Raw genomic sequence first — 17,691 nt, forward strand, 5'->3', positions numbered from 1 at the left:
GACCACTCAGGTTTTTGTATAAATCTCTCTGTAGGTCAAATTCTTAAAAAGCAAACCTGGGGCCGCCATGGTGGAGATGAGCGATGGATTTTCAGTAGACCGAGCCCTAACATGTCTGAACACTGAAAACTTTCTGTTTGACCAGCATATAAACGTCTGGTAAGAAAACTGTGCTATCTGTGATCTCGGACCATGCAATTTTAGCTGATGTTTGTGACTGTGTTGCTGAGATGTGTTTTCCACCTCTCCACAGTGTGTCAAAACAGAAGGTAATAGTTCCAGGCCAGTCATTTGAGTTAGAGGATGGCTCTTGTAGTTTCAAGGATTACTCAACTAACCGAAACAACCGGTTCACAAACCTGAAGCAAGCTGCCAAAAACCGAATCCAGAAACCTAACAACATGCTACATTTCTTTAGTGCTCCTCCAGGTGTTACAGAAGAAATATTCCATCAGGTTTGTATTTAATATATATTTTTTTGAGCTATCTCTTCTTCTATGGTAGCAGATACACGGAGTGATATCTTGTTCTCACATCTGCTGAAACCACGCAGCACATGATTGAAATCCTTGTCCTTGCTATGATGTAAAAATGAACTGAACTATTGCTGTACCTCCAAAGGTTTAAGACCACAAAAAATAGAAGCTGAGTAGACCACTGTCCTTGAACCTGCTGTTTTTCAATAAGATCTTGACTGATTTTTAAATTAACTCCCCTTCCAATCCCAGGAATATAGGATAAGGAGTTGGCCCTTCTGCACCTTGAACCTGATTCACCATTTAGTGTCATATCTGATCAGCTATCTCAATGCCATTTCTTGTGTTAATCCCATATCCCTTGATGTCAATGGCATCTAGAAATGGTTTGATTTCTATCTTGAACATTTTCTGTGAACTGAACTTCTTTAATCCTCTGGGGTGAAGAAGTGAAAATTCCAAAGCTTTGGAACCCTTTGAGTGAAGACATTTCTCCTTATCTCAAATCCTAAGTAGGTTGTCCCTTATTCTGAGACTCCCAAGTCAGGAAAAACATTGCTTCAGAATCTATCCTGTCTTTCAATGAGATCACGTTGTCTTTTCAACTCTAGAGAATGCACTGTTATCTCTGTACTACCTGATTACCTTGATGTCCCCCCAACAATCTATTGATGTCAGTCTTCATTGTTAAGCATTCACAACCCTCATGTAAATTATGAATATTCTTAACTAGTTTCCCTACTGTTGTGCTTCATATATTGGCGATAATAGCTATTTTATCTTTAAGAATTTTTCAGTGTTATCATGATTTGATTCCATGTTTAAAGCCGAAGTGACGGATTTTTTCACTAAAGTTAAACAACAAAATTGTCTTTAGATCCAAGACTTTGGTATAACTCTTAACATAGGCCCCAAGTGCATTTTAATTCCTTTGATTCTCTGAAGATTTCTTTTCAATGGTGCTCAGCATGCAGACAAGCAGTAGATGGATTTCAGCAGATTTTCTGGCCTTGTTTCACTTGATGCTGAGATTTCATGAAATCAAATTATAAACTGAGATTCTCATGACCACTGAGTCTTTGTGCTTTGATATCAGAACTTTTAAATTTACAATTTGATAACTTTCGTTATCACTTTTGAAATCCATAACTGTTATAGATCAACCTTTTCTTTCTTCTCTTGCATCCTAAAATGAGAGTTGGTTTCAGGACAATGGTTGAACTGAAAGGGTGACTAATATTTAGCAAGTGGTGACTACTAAATCGATGAGGATGCTAAACTGTGAATTTATTTTTGCTGTGCATTTAATTGCTCGATATATCTTGACAACTTTGTCTGGGCAGAGATCAGGCTGGTTAACCTTCACTTTATTTCCAGATATCTGACAAAGCTAACGTGAAGAGGCCTAAAAGTATTATATTTTTCAGTGGAAAAAGTAAGTGACACTTTGCAACTTGGGTTAATTTTACAGTTCTGTTGTCATTCTGATTCCAAAATGTGAGGGATAATGGGTGTGTGCAATTTTCACAATATTTTGAATTCTAATATGTGGAACATTTTAAATATTACCATCCCAAAACCCTGTCTAATTTATCTATTCTACGAGAATATTTTATGGTGAATGGAGAAGTAATTGACGTAACAGTTTTCTGGAGGGCACCAATTGTTGCAAAAGCAGTGTGGTGTGTTCTGAGGTGTCTTGCTGTCTTTTTGACTGGCCTGACTGGGACCCTCCATGCATTAGTTTAATTGCTGTTTGCAAAATACTGGCTATTATCACAAAATGAAAACTGCTTCTAATGTTTCCAATTTGTTACTTTAATCTGAAGGGAGGGATCCTCTGACTTTGTAACTGAGTGGATATCTGAGAACTTTTGAGAATTTCTGTTAATCAGTGTATGCATGCAGGGAAACTTGTTTGATTTTGTGCTTTCTTTTTGTGATCTTTGGCATCTTTCAACCTTCTTTAGCTGGATCAAAAGGAAACCAAGGTAAGAGCCAACTTCAGATGTCTTCACTAATTACTGTCTGTTTTTCTTCAATGGAACTTGAGTATGTAATATTCACTTGTCATGCGGTTGTGATGGGTTCAGGTGATATCTGCTCATATAACTTTAATCCCATTATCTTAGGGCTTTAATTAAAGAAATTATTGATTGTAAACCTTATGAATTGTGATGCTTGCTAGGCTGTGCAAGAGCGACCTTCTATCAGGATAAGGAGGAACATATGTATCTCAGTACGTTCCAGGGTAAATGATATTTAGAACACATTATAAAGTTGGTGTTGCCGACCTGTTAGTTATACAAATGCACCTAGAAGTAAAAATCTTATGATTTCAGGTCAGTTATGTGCAAGAAGGAGTTTGTTCCAAATTTATTATCTATTTCTATCTGTAATAAAAATTTGACAATTTTTCACATTGGAGTCAAATACTCTCAATTATAATGCAAGTTGTATTCGTACAGGTGGAATTTTAAATGTGCCGCGACAATCCCCAAGGATTGGCTTTGGGAGCAGGAGTTACACTTTGAATCAGTTCTGCATTTTTAAATCAGCTGTGAACGTGCCTATTGCTGCCTCAGCTAGGGTGGGTGTTACTATCAGGAAAGTAACACGCTCTCGAGTGGTGAATTAGTAATTATATTATTTAAGTGGGTCTGTCTCCTTCAGATTTGAGTAGCCTATGAATTTAATAAAGGCAAGGTCAAAGTGATTCCCAATGACCGTTAATATAAAAGGCACATGATGTGGTTTCCACCTCTATATTCACGTATGTTTACAGTCTTTCTTTTGTTTTTGTAGAATGTGTGGGAGGCACCAACCAGGTTACTCATTCCTAAGGCAAATTTGTGCCTGTATAAATTTGTAGTTTCACTAACCCACGACTTTTTTTATTTTGCATTCATACAACTGGCAATAATGCAAAATATTTCTAGCATTGTAAGGAGATCTCTGTTATCTGTAAGAATAACAGGGTGGTTATGGTAGGGGATTTTAACTTTCCAAACATAGACTGGGATTGCCATAGTGTTAAGGGTTTAGATGGAGAGGTATTCAAGTGTGTACAATAAAATTTTCTGATTCAGTATGTGGATGAATCTACTAGAGAAGGTGCAAAACTTGACCTATTCTTGGGCAATAAGGCAGGGCAGGTGACTCAGGTGTCAGTGGAGTAGCTATTTTAAAATAGTGGTGGAAAAGGATAGACCAGATCTAAAAGTTGAAGTTTTAAATTGGAGAAAGGTGATTTTTGACGGTACTAGGCAAGAACTTCCAAAAGCTAACTGGGGCCAGATGTTCTTAAGTAAAGAGACGGCTGGAATATGGGAAGCCTTCAGATATGAGATGACAAGAGTCCAGAGACAATATATTCCTGTTAGTTTGAAAGGAATGGCTGGTAGGTGTAGGGAATGCTGGATGACTAAAGAAATTGAGGGTTTGGTTAAAAAGAAGGAAGCATATGTCAGGTATAGACAGGAAAGGTCGAGTAAATCCTTAGTACAAAGACAATAGGAGTATACTTAAGAGGGAAATCAGGAATGCAAAAAGGGGACATAAGATAAATAGGCAAATCGAGTTAAAGAGAATCAAAAGGGTGTTTACAAATACATTGAGGACAAAAGGGTAACTAGGGAGAGAAAACATCAGCAAGGCAGCCTGTGGAGCCACAGGAGATGGGAGAGATACTAAACGAGTATTTTGCATCAGTGTTTACTGTGGAGAAGGACATGGAAATATAGAATATAGGAAAATAGATGGTGACATCTTGAAAAATGTCCATATTACACAGCAAGAAATTGCTGGATGTCTTAACGCATAAAGGTGGATAAATCTCCAGGACCTGATCAGGTATATCCTAGAACTCTGTGGGAAGCTAGGGATGTGATTGCTGGGCCTCTTGTTGATGTTTGTAGTGTCGTTAATTACAGGTGAGGTGCCAGAAGACTGGAGGTATGGTACCACTATTTAAGAAGGGTGGTAAGGACAAGCCAGGTAATGATAGACCAGTGAGCCTGATGGCCGTGGTGGATAAGTTGTTGGAAGAAGTCCTGAGGGACAGGATTTACACACATTTGGAAAGGCAAGGACTGATTAGGGATAGTCAGCATGGCTTTGTGCATGGGGAATCATGTCTCATGAACTTGACTGAGTTTTTGAGGAAGTAACAAAGAGGATTGATGCGGGCAGAGCAGTGGATGTGATCTCTATGGCATTCAGCAAGGTTCCCCACGGGAGACTGGTTAGCAAAGTTAGATGTCACGAAATACAGGGAGAACTAGCCATTTGGTGGTGGAGGGTTGTTTTTCAGACTGGAGACCAATGACCAGTGGATTGCCACAAAGATTGATGCTGGATCCACTACTTTTCATCATTTATGTAAATGATTTGGATGTGAATGTAAGAGGTATAGTTAGTAAGTTTGCAGATGATGCCAAAATTGGAGGTGTAGTGGACAGTGAAAAGATTACCTCCGATTACAATGGGATCTTGATCAGATGGACCACTGGGCTGAGGAGTGGCAGATGGAGTTTAATTTAGATAAATGTGAGTTGCTGCATTTTAGGAAAGCAAATCTTAGCAGGATTTGTACACTTAATGGCAAGGTCCTCAGGCGTGTTGCTAAACAAAAAGACCTTGGAGTGCAGGTTCATAGCTCCTTGAAAGTAGAGTCGCAGGTAGATAGGATAGTGAAGAAGGTGTTTGATATGCTTTCCTTTATTGGTCAGAGTATTGAGTATAGGAATCTGAAGTGTTTGCAGAAGAAACTCAGTTTGGCATGACTCCAACTATTGTCTGGTAGTTACATTTAGCTTCAGAACTTGTTTAGAACGAGACTGTCATGGCTGACTGGCAATTCTGATTTGGAACATGCTGGTATAGCCTAACAACAGATCATTTTAATTCTGCCTTTTTAACATAGCATTATTCTTTTCTCTCTCAAATATATTGATAGTTCAGTCTCTGTATCTGACACTGTGGTCTGGCTTCAGATCGACACTGCAGATAATGGAGTAATTTATGCCCTTTCTCCTCTCCCCTTTGTTATTCACAATACGATATTTTCCAGAGGGAATGTTTTAAATCATCTAGAGTATGGTAATTTTCTGTTTTTAAACACAGTTTGAGGTTAAGTTTAAATCAGGAAAAGAAATGCTTATTTAGACAAGACACTGAGATGTAAACACTTAGTTCCGTCCCTCCCTCGGGCACTAGACACATAAGATGGATTCTAGGGACAAAACGTGTATAGGCAATTTGTGGAGTTAATAGAAATAAATCATGTTCAAATTTCAGTCGTTTTGAAAAGCACGTATTGCTAACCTGAATGGGTTCTCTTTTGTGGTTCTTTGGATGAAGGATAGTTGGAGGTGCTTCATTTTCCAGGCACAGGCAAACCATCTCACTGGCTGTTCAGCCCCTAACACCAGTCCGAACTACCTACGTTCCTCGTGGCACTGCTGCAGTCATCATCCATAAGGAGTTAGAAAATTGAAGTGATTAGGATTTAAAGTTATTAGCTGTGATGTTAAGCTTCAATGATTTAAAAAAAACTAGCACAAAGATGCTCTAACCTCCATTGAGCATTGTTTGAAACATAAAGACTGTTGTGAAGTGAGATAAGGAATTAAAAGAATTGGAATTCTGTTTATACACTGATTTAAATTTTCAGCAATGTAGAAAAGGTCATACTTGTGGGCAGTGCAAAACGTACACAGGCAGTATGCCAAGTTGAAAGCGCAAATAACTCATTGAGCTTGGATGGAAGTTTTGGGTCACTAGTGGGAAGGAAGGATGTGAAAAGGCAAGTGTTGTATCTCTTGCACTTGTGTAACAGGGCAATGAGCTATGGGAGAGACCATACCTGAAATACTGAACAGTTTGGTCTCCTTATCTAAGGGAGGATACATTGGTATTGGAGGTAGCCAAGAGAATGTTCATTAGATAGATTTTCTTGTGTCAACTACTCATTGGGGTTTAGAAGTATGTTTTGATAAAATTTCAAATATTCTTAGGTTACTCAAAAGTATAGATGCAGAGAGTTGTTTTTACTTGTTGGAGAAACTATGATTTCTGAGCATAATCTCCGAATAAGGGGTCAACAATTTCAGAGGGAGATGAGGATTTTATTTTTCCCTGAGGATAGCATCTGTAGAATGATTCTTCTTGGAGAATTAGAACATAGAAAAATACAGCGCAGTACAGGCCCTTTGGCCCTCGATGTTGCGCCGATCCAAGCCTAACCTACACTAGCCCACTATCCTCCATTTGCCTATCCAATGCCCATTTAAAGGCCCATAAAGAGGGAGAGTCCACCACTGCTACTGGCAGGGCATTCCATGAACTCACGACTCGCTGAGTAAAGAATCTACCCCTAAGATCTGTCCTATACCTACCACCCCTTAATTTAAAGCTATGCCTCCTCGTAATAGCTGACTTCATACGTGGTAAAAGGTTCTCATGGTCAACCCTATTTAAACCCCTAATCATCTTGTACACCTCTATCAAGTCACCCCTAAACCTTCTTTTCTCCAATGAAAACAGCCCCAAGTACCTCAGCCTTTCCTCATACGATCTTCCTGCCATACCAGGCAATATTCTGGTAAACCTCCTCTGCACCCGTTCCAGTGCCACCACATCCTTCCTATAGTATGGCGACCAAAACTGCACACAATACTCCAGATGCGGCCGCACCAGAGTCTTATACAACTGCAACATGACCTCAGGACTCCGGAACTCAATTCCTCTGCCAATAAAAGCCAGTACGCCATATGCCTTCTTCACAGCACTATTTACCTGGGTGGCAACTTTCAGAGATCTGTGTACATGGACACCAAGATCCCTCTGCTCATCCACACTACCAAATATCTGACCATTCGCCCAGTACTCCATCATCTTGTTACTCTTACCAAAGTGAATCACTTCACGCTTGTTGAGACTGAGTTGTTAAGCATATTCAAAACTGAGCTGTCCAGATTTCTAATCAGGCCAGGAATTGAGGGTTAGGGGGATAAGGCAGGAAAGTGGAGATCAGGATGTTAAGAACTACTAAGATCATGCTGAATTGTGAAACACATTTTATGGGTTGAATGTCTATTTAGCTCCTATAGTAAACCGGGTTGTCGCTGAGGGAACTGTCATGTTGCATTACTATAATTTAGATTAGATTACTTACAGTGTGGAAACAGGCCCTTCGGCCCAACAAGTCCACACCGACCCGCCGAAGCGCAACCCACTCATACCCCTAACCTAACACTACGGGCAATTTAGCATGGCCAATTCACCTGACCCGCACATCTTTGGATTGTGGGAGGAAACCGGAGCACCCGGAGGAAACCCACGCAGACACGGGGAGAACGTGCAAACTCCACACAGTCAGTCGCCTGAGGCGGGAATGGGGGAATGGGAAATCTATTAGGTTGTGACTGCCCAGAAAGCAGGTAATCTAAGAGTCCCCCACCTCAGTTATACTGTCTTCCACCTTCTTCCATCAGGCAAAAGGTACAAAAGTTTGAAAACACATACCAACATATTCAAAAACAACTGCTTCCTTGCTTTTACCAGACTTATGAACAGACTGCTCATTTATTAGAGTTGATCTTTCTCTGCATCTTCTCTGTAGCTATATAACGCTATATTCTGCAATCTGTTCTATTACCTTGATGTACTTATGTAAAGTAAGACTTCTCTGGATAGCATGCAAAATAATGCTTTGCACGGTTACAGTAAATCAAATCAAATTGTAATAGAGATTTCTGAGGATTTATTGAATGTGTAGGTTGCTGGATCAAAGCTGATCTTGCCGTGATTATTGGGAGGATGGGGTTTGGTGTAGTTGGGTGTGGTGAAGTTCAGGAAATGACACAGGAGTGGTTGAATGTGACGTCACCTATAGTGGAAGGTGTAGTGGGGGAAAGTTGTTTTTTCCCTCTAATTTGACAACTAGACTTGGTTCCTTTTGACATTGGTTTATTCAAGCACATGCAAGGGAGCAGTATTCTTCATACGATGCTCTACTGACTCTTTGGTCATTACAAAACACCCCTTTGTACATCATGTAGCAATAGTACTAATTTACATTTACTGATGGCAACCTGTTGCACCACAGAGTGTTCTTACATGTCAGTTAAAAGCATAATCAATAACAGCACAGAAATCAAGCTTCACTATTCCCAGAATCATCAACAAAATGTGAAGATTTTGAAGAATCACAATTCTCCAGTTGACGTGTGTTTTAGACTGAAGTTGACAGAAAAGCAAGGACCTGGTTACTACACTTATGAATGACTATTTATTACAAATAAATAGCCTATAGCTGTAGGTAAACAATTGAGCCATCAGCATATTTTGGAAGTAGTTAAAATTCTCATCCTCTTGTAAACTTCTCCTTACATGTGCATGCACACTCAAACGCACGCACACAAACAGGGGGAGAAAACATGGGTATTAATCTAGCAATACTACCATTGTGACGCTATTTCCCCCAAACTGAAGGTAGACAAAGTCAGAAATCTCAACAGGCCAAACAGGTGTATTTGAAATCACAAGCTTTCAAGTTCACAAGTTCACCTGATGAAGGGGCAGCGCTCCAAAAGCTTGAGATTCAAATAAACTTGTTAGACTATAACCTGGTGTCATGACTTCTGACTTTGTCCACACCAGTCCAATACCGGCACCTCCACAAATTGAAAATGTACTTTGGCTTACTTCTTGATGTTGACACTAGCCAGGTGTCTGTATTGGGCTTTTCTCATTGGATCAGGATGATACCTGCTCTTGGTGAAATATGTATGAATGCACATGGAACCATTGGACTTTATATGCTGTAATAGAAATAGTGAGTGTTATTTTCAGATTTACATTTAGCAACTCTAATAATTCCTGACTGGCGAACATCGAAGCCTAATTAACACCAACCGCTATCATAACATACTCAACTTATTGCTAATTTTCAAAACAAAGACAAATTTGCTATTTAAAATAGGTTCAACAATGCACTATATTCCCTATTTTTCAACAATATGGCTCAGTGGTTAGCACTGCTGCCTTACAGCAGCAGGGATCTGGGTTCAATTCAACCTTTGGGTGACTGCCTGAGTGGGCTCTGCAAATTCTCCCCATGTCTGCGTGGGTTTCCTCTGGGTGCTCCGGTTTCCTCCCACAGTCCAAAGTTGTGCAGGATTTAGATATATGTAAGTTAGCCATGGAAAATGTAGGGATAGGGTAGGGGACGGGTCTGGGTAGGTAGCTCTTTGGAGAGGTACGGATTCGATGGGCCAAATGGCCTGCTTCAACACTTTAGTGATTCTATGTCTACATTTGGAGATTACAATTTTTAAAAAATCACCATTTTAATCACATCTGAACGTAGCAAACAGCCTGCAATCATAGAACCTAAAGAGTGACTGTACCATTGAGAGAATATTGTCAGTTGTGACTCACAATTCTACATCACCTCTACACAATGAGGAATTGTTAACCCCTTTTCAAAGTCCTTGGACAGTTGTTTGGAGGGCAGGGAGAGTGGGAGCAGGTTGAAAAGCCTGGCTGTATTCCTAGGATCTGGGAGACAGAGGATTACCCAGTTGAGACGTGTCAAACATTAAAAGCATTAGGAAGGTAGATACAGTGAAACAGTTTTCTCCGGTGGGGAGAAAACCAAAAATGTAGATAGTAGGTTAAAATTACACCCTGTCACTTACGAGCAACATCAAGTTTTAAAAAAAAATTTTCAAGCACAGTGGGTAACAAATTTGGGAACTCTCCCCAAAACAGTTGAGGATGTCAGAACATTTTGGATTTAGAACTGAGATGACTACATTATTAGGGGAGTTAATTATAGATATGGACCAATGATGGGAAAAGAGATATTAGATGCACATCAGCTTTGGTATAAAGCAGAGTGGAGCAGGATCAAGGGGCTGAGTGCCCCTATTCCTATTCTCAGGATACAATGCTCTCCAGCAGACATTGGTAATTCCAGATTCAAGACTACATTTCTCTCTAATATCCTGCAACCCTGTCCAACCTCCACCTGAGAACAAGGCAGGTGAGAAGGAAGAAACAAATCTCCTCACTTAGTGGCAGGAAGCAGGAGATGTCAAACAGATGAAAAACAAAACTTAATACAGAGGCACAAGACAAAGCAAAAAAAAAAGCAAAGCAATATTTTAACATTCATTTGAATACTGTCTTAAAAAGAGACAAGGGTGTCACATGAATATGTGAAAAATTCACCAGCAGTGCTGCCAATATTAATTAAATGAAAGCACAGAAGCAATGGTTTAGTGGTAATCTCACTACATTAGCAATTAAGAACCCCAGGCGAATGAGTGGAGGACGCAGGTTTGATTCCCACCATGGCAGATGGTGAAATTCAAATTCAACAAAAAGGTGCAATAAAAAGCTAGTCTAATGCAACCACCATGGATTGTCGTAATAACTCATCTGGCTCACTCAGGGACAGAAATCTGCCATGCTTACCCGGTTTGACTCCAGACTCATGGCAACGTGTTTGACTCTTAACTGGGCAATAAATATTGGACTCTTGGTGATACATGATTTTGAACAGGATTTTGGTGATATTACAAGCTTAAGATATTGAGGTTAACATGTCATTTTTGATTGTTTTGTTCCTTTCAGCACCCCTTATCTCGTGCTAGTCTCTACTGATTCGGAGTTTCAACCAAAATCTTTTGGTCATCAAAATTCCTTTCTCCTTTGTTTCTCTTATCATTAACAGCCTATTTAACTTTTGCTTTGATGGGTATCTTTGCCATGGCTGTGAAACTGTTTTGCCTTTCAGAAGGGAATAATTGTGTTAGAAACAGTTCAGAAAAGGTTTACTTGACTGATCCCTATGATGAAGGGATTACTTTATGGCTAAGGTTGGAAAGATAAAACACTGGCCTTGGAAGAGGGGCGGTGGGGAAACTATGTAGACTAGATGCATAGTTAATGAGATTTCCAATTTAGGGAGAAAACATGAAGTGGTACAAGCATAGGCTCCAATGTACTGGAAAAACAAACAATAGATGGGACCAGATGATGTCTGGAAGAAACAATAATCCATACATCCTATAAAAAGTCAGATGTTGCTGGAATCTACATCTAGTCTCAGAAATGCATTGAGAATTATTTTGATTTTCTCCATGAATTGAAACATATCAAAATTCTAGCACAGTAAAACTCTACCCCTGAAACTCAAACTGTTTCATCATGGAAGAAATCACTTGTGGCATCTCAGTAAAAGCTAAATACTGCAGATGGTGAAATTCTGAAATAAGAACAGAAAATACTAGGGAAAACTCAACAGATCTAGTAGCATCTATGGAAAGAGGAACAATTAATATTTAAAATCCAATATGATTTCAGAACTGAGAGGCTTGAAGAAGTTTGTAATTACGCTGCTGATAGTGTGGGGAATTAGTGGTGAGATGTCCAGAGCAAAAGAAAAAGGGAGTGTTAATAGCAGCATAGGAGAATGAAACTTTGGTGTCAATAGGTAGCAAATTGATTAGTTTTTGTAAGAGACAAGTCAAAAGACATATTCCAGTTATACCTGTCTGTATGTGGGGTACAGAGGAACCTCTGTTATTTGGCATTTGATTAATCGAGTTTTGGATTATCTGAACAAGATCGCAAGGTCCCAATGCTTGGCTATGTTATCTAGCACTCGATTAACCGAACAAAATACTCCTTTGGATAATCGAGGTTCCTCTATATTAGCAGCATTCCTTGTTCCTCTGATATATGAATGAAGCTGCTTCCCTCTCTGTCTTGGAATTGGAAAAATTACTTTGCTTTCAATGTCCATCCTCCTCTCACCTTCACCTGGTCCATCTCTGACCTTTCCCTTCCTTTTACTTTATTATTTCAATTTCTGGAAATTGGTTGTCTGCCAATATCTAGTATAAACTACTTGATTCCCACAGTTACCTTGACAACACCTATCATGCTCTGCTTCTTGAATGACATCATTCCATTCTCCCAGTTTCTCCATCTGTCGAGCCTGTTGTGATGCTACCAATCACAGAGATGTCCCTCATTTTCCTCAACCAAGGATTCTTGCTTGTATCCCAACCGTGGTTGATAGGGTCGTCAGTCATGTCTGACCCATTTTCTGCATCTGTCTTCAACCTTTTTGCTCCCTCCCAGAATATCAGTAGATTCCTCTGACCCTTGCCTTTCCACCTCACCAGTTTCCACATTCAGAGGATCATCCTCTGCAATTCCTGCCATTTCCAGCAGGATAACACCACAAAACACATCTTCCTCCTTTGCATCATCAGCACTCCACAGGCACTATTTCTTTTGAGAAATTCTGGTGTTCTCTTCCCACAAAAACCACCAGCCATGACCCCTACCCATGTAACTACAGAGTGGAACACCTGTTCGTCTGTCTTCCTGCTCACTTTCCAAGCCCCAAGCCAGCTCCAGGTGAAGCAGTGATATACTTGGACCTCTTTCAATCCAGTCTACTGTATTGCTGCTCCCAAAATGGTCCCATTACATATCATTCTCTTTATTATCATCATTAGCATTCCCTCTGTCATGATCTGTTCCAATCATACCCCTTGTCACCTGTTGACAGCATAAAACCCGTAGTTTTCCAGCCCCATTCAGTTCTGGAGCAGAATCATATTAGACCAAGCATTAAATGTGTTTCTCTTTCCACCGATGCTGCCAGGCCTGCCTTTCACCAACATTTTTTGTTTCTTTTTATGATATTTCAAAGTTGCAGACAACTTACATGAAGCTTAGCATTAAGTGTGATGCTGTTCTGGTGCATCAGCAAGGGAACATTTCAGTGTGGTGTTCAATGATCAGATCATACAAGATTGTTGATCTTTATATCAGGAGGTTTCTGCTTGAGAACATTCTTTTTAAACAATATTCATTTTCTTTTCTAATAAATGTCAGAAATTTCAGATCTAACCATTCACAGAAAAATAATGCTACTAACTTCCCCAAAATCTCAATTTTTAGGTGAGAAGAGTTCTTCTGGCCTTCTGGAATATGAATTGAAGAGTGATGCTTTTGAGGCATTAGTTATGCTGAATCACTACAGACTAAAGAATCCAGGTATGTTATTTTAATGAAGTGTAAAACTGACGTGATATTTAATCTAGAGGATTTTCAACCTTGCACATACTAATGATGGCATATTGCTGTTTAATCATAGCTAACCCGTTGCTGTAAAGCACCTAAAACATTGGACAAGCAACCTTATTTCTATTCTAGACATTTTAACAGTTAATCTGCTACTAATTGCAGATAGTATTAACATCAGAACGAGTGAATATTGTGACCTAAGCTCAAATAATAGAGCTACGGAAAAGTACAAAAAAAAGTTATAATAGTGATACCAGAACTGAGGTATTTTAACTATCCGAGCAATCTGAAGCCCTTTTCTCTAGCAAAGAGAGTGCTGATTAGTAGCATGAAACTATGTCATTTCTTTGAAACTACTGAAGTGGTTTAATAGGATAGACATAGAGAAGATGGCACCACTTCTGTGGGGAGTCCAGAATCAGGTTATAAATATCCATTAGATTCAATAAGTAATTGGAGTCATAGAGATGTACGGCACGGAAACAGACTCTTTGGTCCACTTTGTCCATGTCAACCAGATCCTAACCTAATCTAGTCCCATTTGTTAGCATTTGGCCCATATCCCTCTGAACTTTTTTCATCCCTGGAATGGGTAGGTTGTGAAACCTGCTACCACGTGTAGTAAATAACTTCATGGTTTTGGTTCTTTTGTATCTTAACTTGCATTTGGGAAATGGTCACAAGTGTGATATTTGAGATATTAGCTGTATAAGGGCAAATTTAAATAGGTGGAGGACATTTCGTTTTTGTGCACATTGAGACATTTATAGATACTGCTGTGATCAGTATGGTTAGGAACTGTACACTTGTAATGTTTCACTTTGGAATAAATCCAAACTAAATAAAGATTGAATTCTAGTCTTCAAGCTTAATATGAGGAATGGGGATGGATTATTTGAAGGACTTGGTAGTACCCATGAAATATATTCTCGTGCACTTGTCAGTTTCTCCAGAGTAACCTGCTGATAATAAATAGAAAACCTCGAATAAGCAGAGGGCAGTGGGACTGCACTGAACGATGATAAAGATAGCCTAATATCTTGTTTGGACATAAACCTTAAACCAAGAAATCTGTGTTTGCCCACATTATGTTCCTTTGGACTTCAGTAATGCACTTAAAGATTTTCTTTTTTACAGAACAGGAAGGTTAGTTTAGTTAAATTTATTTGCCAATTTGTGTACTAATGTGTGTGTCTTTTTTTTCTTTCCCTCCTGAATTTTCTGAAAATTCAAAATTTGAACAGATGGGCCTGACCTGTTCACACTGAAGCTGTGTTTCTCGACTGCCTAATATGATCCTGTGCATGGAACCAACTCATCGAGGCTGATCGTTGCTTTTGATGTTTTATTTGCTTTTGCTTTCTTTAATGCTGTAATGTGCAGTGACCCATGGAAAGGAATTTGTTTTCCAGTGCAAGGGCAGTTTTTTTTAGCTTTCCCAAGAATGAATGGTTAGTGAAATGTGGCTGTGCTAGTGGTTAGTATATACAAACATTTGTTTAGAGTTGTTTAATTATTGGAAGATTCCTACACTGCAGAGAACTGTACACTATTGTGTTACAGCTAAAAAGTATTAATAAAAACACTTCTTTTAGTCTTTATGAATGCTTGTTCAAGGTAATTTAAATTAATAAATGGATAGAACTTACAACAACCAACTTAGCGCATACACACACGCACACTTGGAAACGTAGCACAGTAGAAATATGCAAGAAGAAAGCTGGTGTGACATTCTGGATGCAACCCTTTTCATTAGAACTGAAGGTTGGAAAGTGAAGTGGAATTTTTGAGTTTTTTAATGACTTGCCAATGGTCTATTGTTTATCCTATTTACTGCCTTGAGAAAATGGTGGCAATGTGCTGAACTGCTGTAGTTGTATGGTTAGGTTCAGCCATGGTGCATTTTCCCAGTAGTGCAGTCGTGAACTGATTGGCCTATGTTGATGATCTCCAATAGTTTAAAAATCATGACTGAGAATAGCATTTTATTCCAGATTTATTAATTGATTGAATGTAAGCGTCCTCAACTGCCATGGTGGGATTTAACTTGTGTCCAGAGCATTAGCCTGGACCTCTGGGTTACCAATTCAGTCCCAATTGGAAGTGCTTTAACTCAAAGCAATTTCAGCCCTCAACTTAGCATGTACATTGGTGTGTGTCTCATTGTATCACCAGGCACAGCCATTATTTCATTTGGTGCTATCCTGAAATAGCTTGGAGGTGCTAGCATTCCAGAATTGTGCTGAATGTTCCAGGAATTAACCTCTGCGGTACTATTAGGAAGAAATGGGGTGGGGTGTGTGTGACATCATAAGAGAACAAAATAATTTAAAAGCAATGAGGATTTTTTATTTTGAGGGTCATGAGACTTTAGAACTCTTCCTCAAAAGGCATTGGAAGCCTTGAAGAGACCTTGAATACTTTTAAGGTAGAGGTATGCTCTCAGTCCCTTGCTCATCAAAAATCTATCAGAGGTAAGTGGGAATGTGGAGTAATCAGGTCAGCAATAATCTTATTGAATGGCAGAACAGACTTGCAAAGCCAAATGCCGACTTCTGCACCCAGCTCATATATGTTTGTCAGTATGTTTCACGTAGCTTGAACACCCTTGGTGTCTAAATTGTAAGAATATAGAAAATGGCAAAAAGGCAAATTGCTGACAACTGATCTGGTTAGATAACCAAGAATAATTGCTTTCCAAGGGAATGATAGATGCTGTGGGTTTGGAGTCAGCTTTGAGATGGCGTGTGCATCCACCAATTTAAAATTAAAATTAAAACTGAAAGTGAAACCCTTCATTTGGTCAAGTGCAAGAATATGCCAATGCATTCTCCAATTCAGCAAAACTACCTTCTTTTGGACCAAAAAGACCCAGGACATCAACACCTCCAAGGACTGCAAAGTATCCAGTGAACAGATGAGATGCCCCTGAATTTCATGGTGTTTTACTGGACGTTGATATGTTTGTGTTATAGAGTGGAAACAGGATTTTTTTTTTGAAAGTTAAGTTTAGAGGATCAAAATTAAATTTGGAGAGAACAGGGCTGTTTGGTAAAGTTGTCAACAAATCTGTTTGATGTAATTTGGAAGTAGCCCCATCATGAACAATGAATCCTGCACTGAATTGGACAAAATAATTCTCAAGAACTCTTAGGGAGAATTTGGTGGTTGGATAGGGTTAAATAGACAAGTGGTAAGAACAATGACTGCAGATGCTGGAAACCAGATTCTGGATCAGTGGTGCTGGAAGAGCACAGCAGTTCAGGCAGCATCCAATGAGCAGCGAAATCGACATTTCGGGCAAAAGCCCTTCATCAGAAACAGACAAGTGTTTCATCTTGTATTGTCAGACAAGTCCTAGTGAATGGTTGAAACACACATTAGGGAGAGTACCAGCTGCATGTTGGGTGAGGAGTTGTAAAGTTGGAGATGGTGAGGGGGTACGTTTACATTTTTTAATGCAGAATTGAAAATAGGGTTAGGTTCTGGAATGGTGGTATTGGTACTTTGTAAGGGGCTGAATTGAATTGTCAAGGATTATTTCTGGAATGTTGAAAACCAATCTGCTCTTCTAGTTTAACTTCTGGAAAACCAATAACATGGAACACCACTTGCTCACTCCTTTGAAAAACTAGTCCCGACTGGGGCACGGATGTGTGTATAATTAGAATGTTTAAAAGATATTTGGATAGATAAACAAATAGGGAAGATTTGCAGGGATATGAGCCAGGAGCAGGCAGGTGGGACTAGTTTAGTTTGGGATTATGTTTGGCATGAACTGGTTGGACCAAAGGGTCTGTTTTCATGCTGTATGACAATGAATATAACGATAACCTACAAACCGATGACTGCTCTGTTTATTGTTAGTACACCTTGGTTAATTGTGAACATCACCAATGGCAAGTTGATAACTGTCACAAATGGTGAAGTTGCAGATTTGAAATATGCACAAAGTCTGGACAAGCTTTCTTTAGGACAGAATTGGTCACTTGGTCCACAATGGAATATGAGGTACAAATTGTGGCCATGTATGTGAGACTTGTCCATTAATTGAATTTCCACATTGAGAGATTCTTGACTGGAGTCAGCACAAGCCTGA

The 17,691-nt window shown here is 39.3% G+C and overlaps 1 protein-coding gene across 1 annotated transcript in view; it reads left to right on the forward strand.

The window, feature by feature from the left end:
- Positions 1–15,193, forward strand: part of LOC132836782 (heterogeneous nuclear ribonucleoprotein L-like) — a 47,250-nt gene extending 32,057 nt beyond the window's left edge. The window contains exons 9-14 of the mRNA XM_060856245.1: positions 35–159; positions 254–455; positions 1,854–1,911; positions 2,447–2,467; positions 13,467–13,562; positions 14,837–15,193. Coding sequence (XP_060712228.1) covers positions 35–159; positions 254–455; positions 1,854–1,911; positions 2,447–2,467; positions 13,467–13,562; positions 14,837–14,883 — 549 coding nt within the window. The 3' untranslated portion in view covers positions 14,884–15,193. The remainder of the gene's footprint in view (positions 1–34; positions 160–253; positions 456–1,853; positions 1,912–2,446; positions 2,468–13,466; positions 13,563–14,836) is intronic.
- Positions 15,194–17,691: the final 2,498 nt, after the last annotated feature.

Source organism: Hemiscyllium ocellatum, chromosome 47, assembly GCF_020745735.1.
Source record: "Hemiscyllium ocellatum isolate sHemOce1 chromosome 47, sHemOce1.pat.X.cur, whole genome shotgun sequence".
NCBI classification, from domain to species: Eukaryota; Metazoa; Chordata; class Chondrichthyes; order Orectolobiformes; family Hemiscylliidae; genus Hemiscyllium; species Hemiscyllium ocellatum.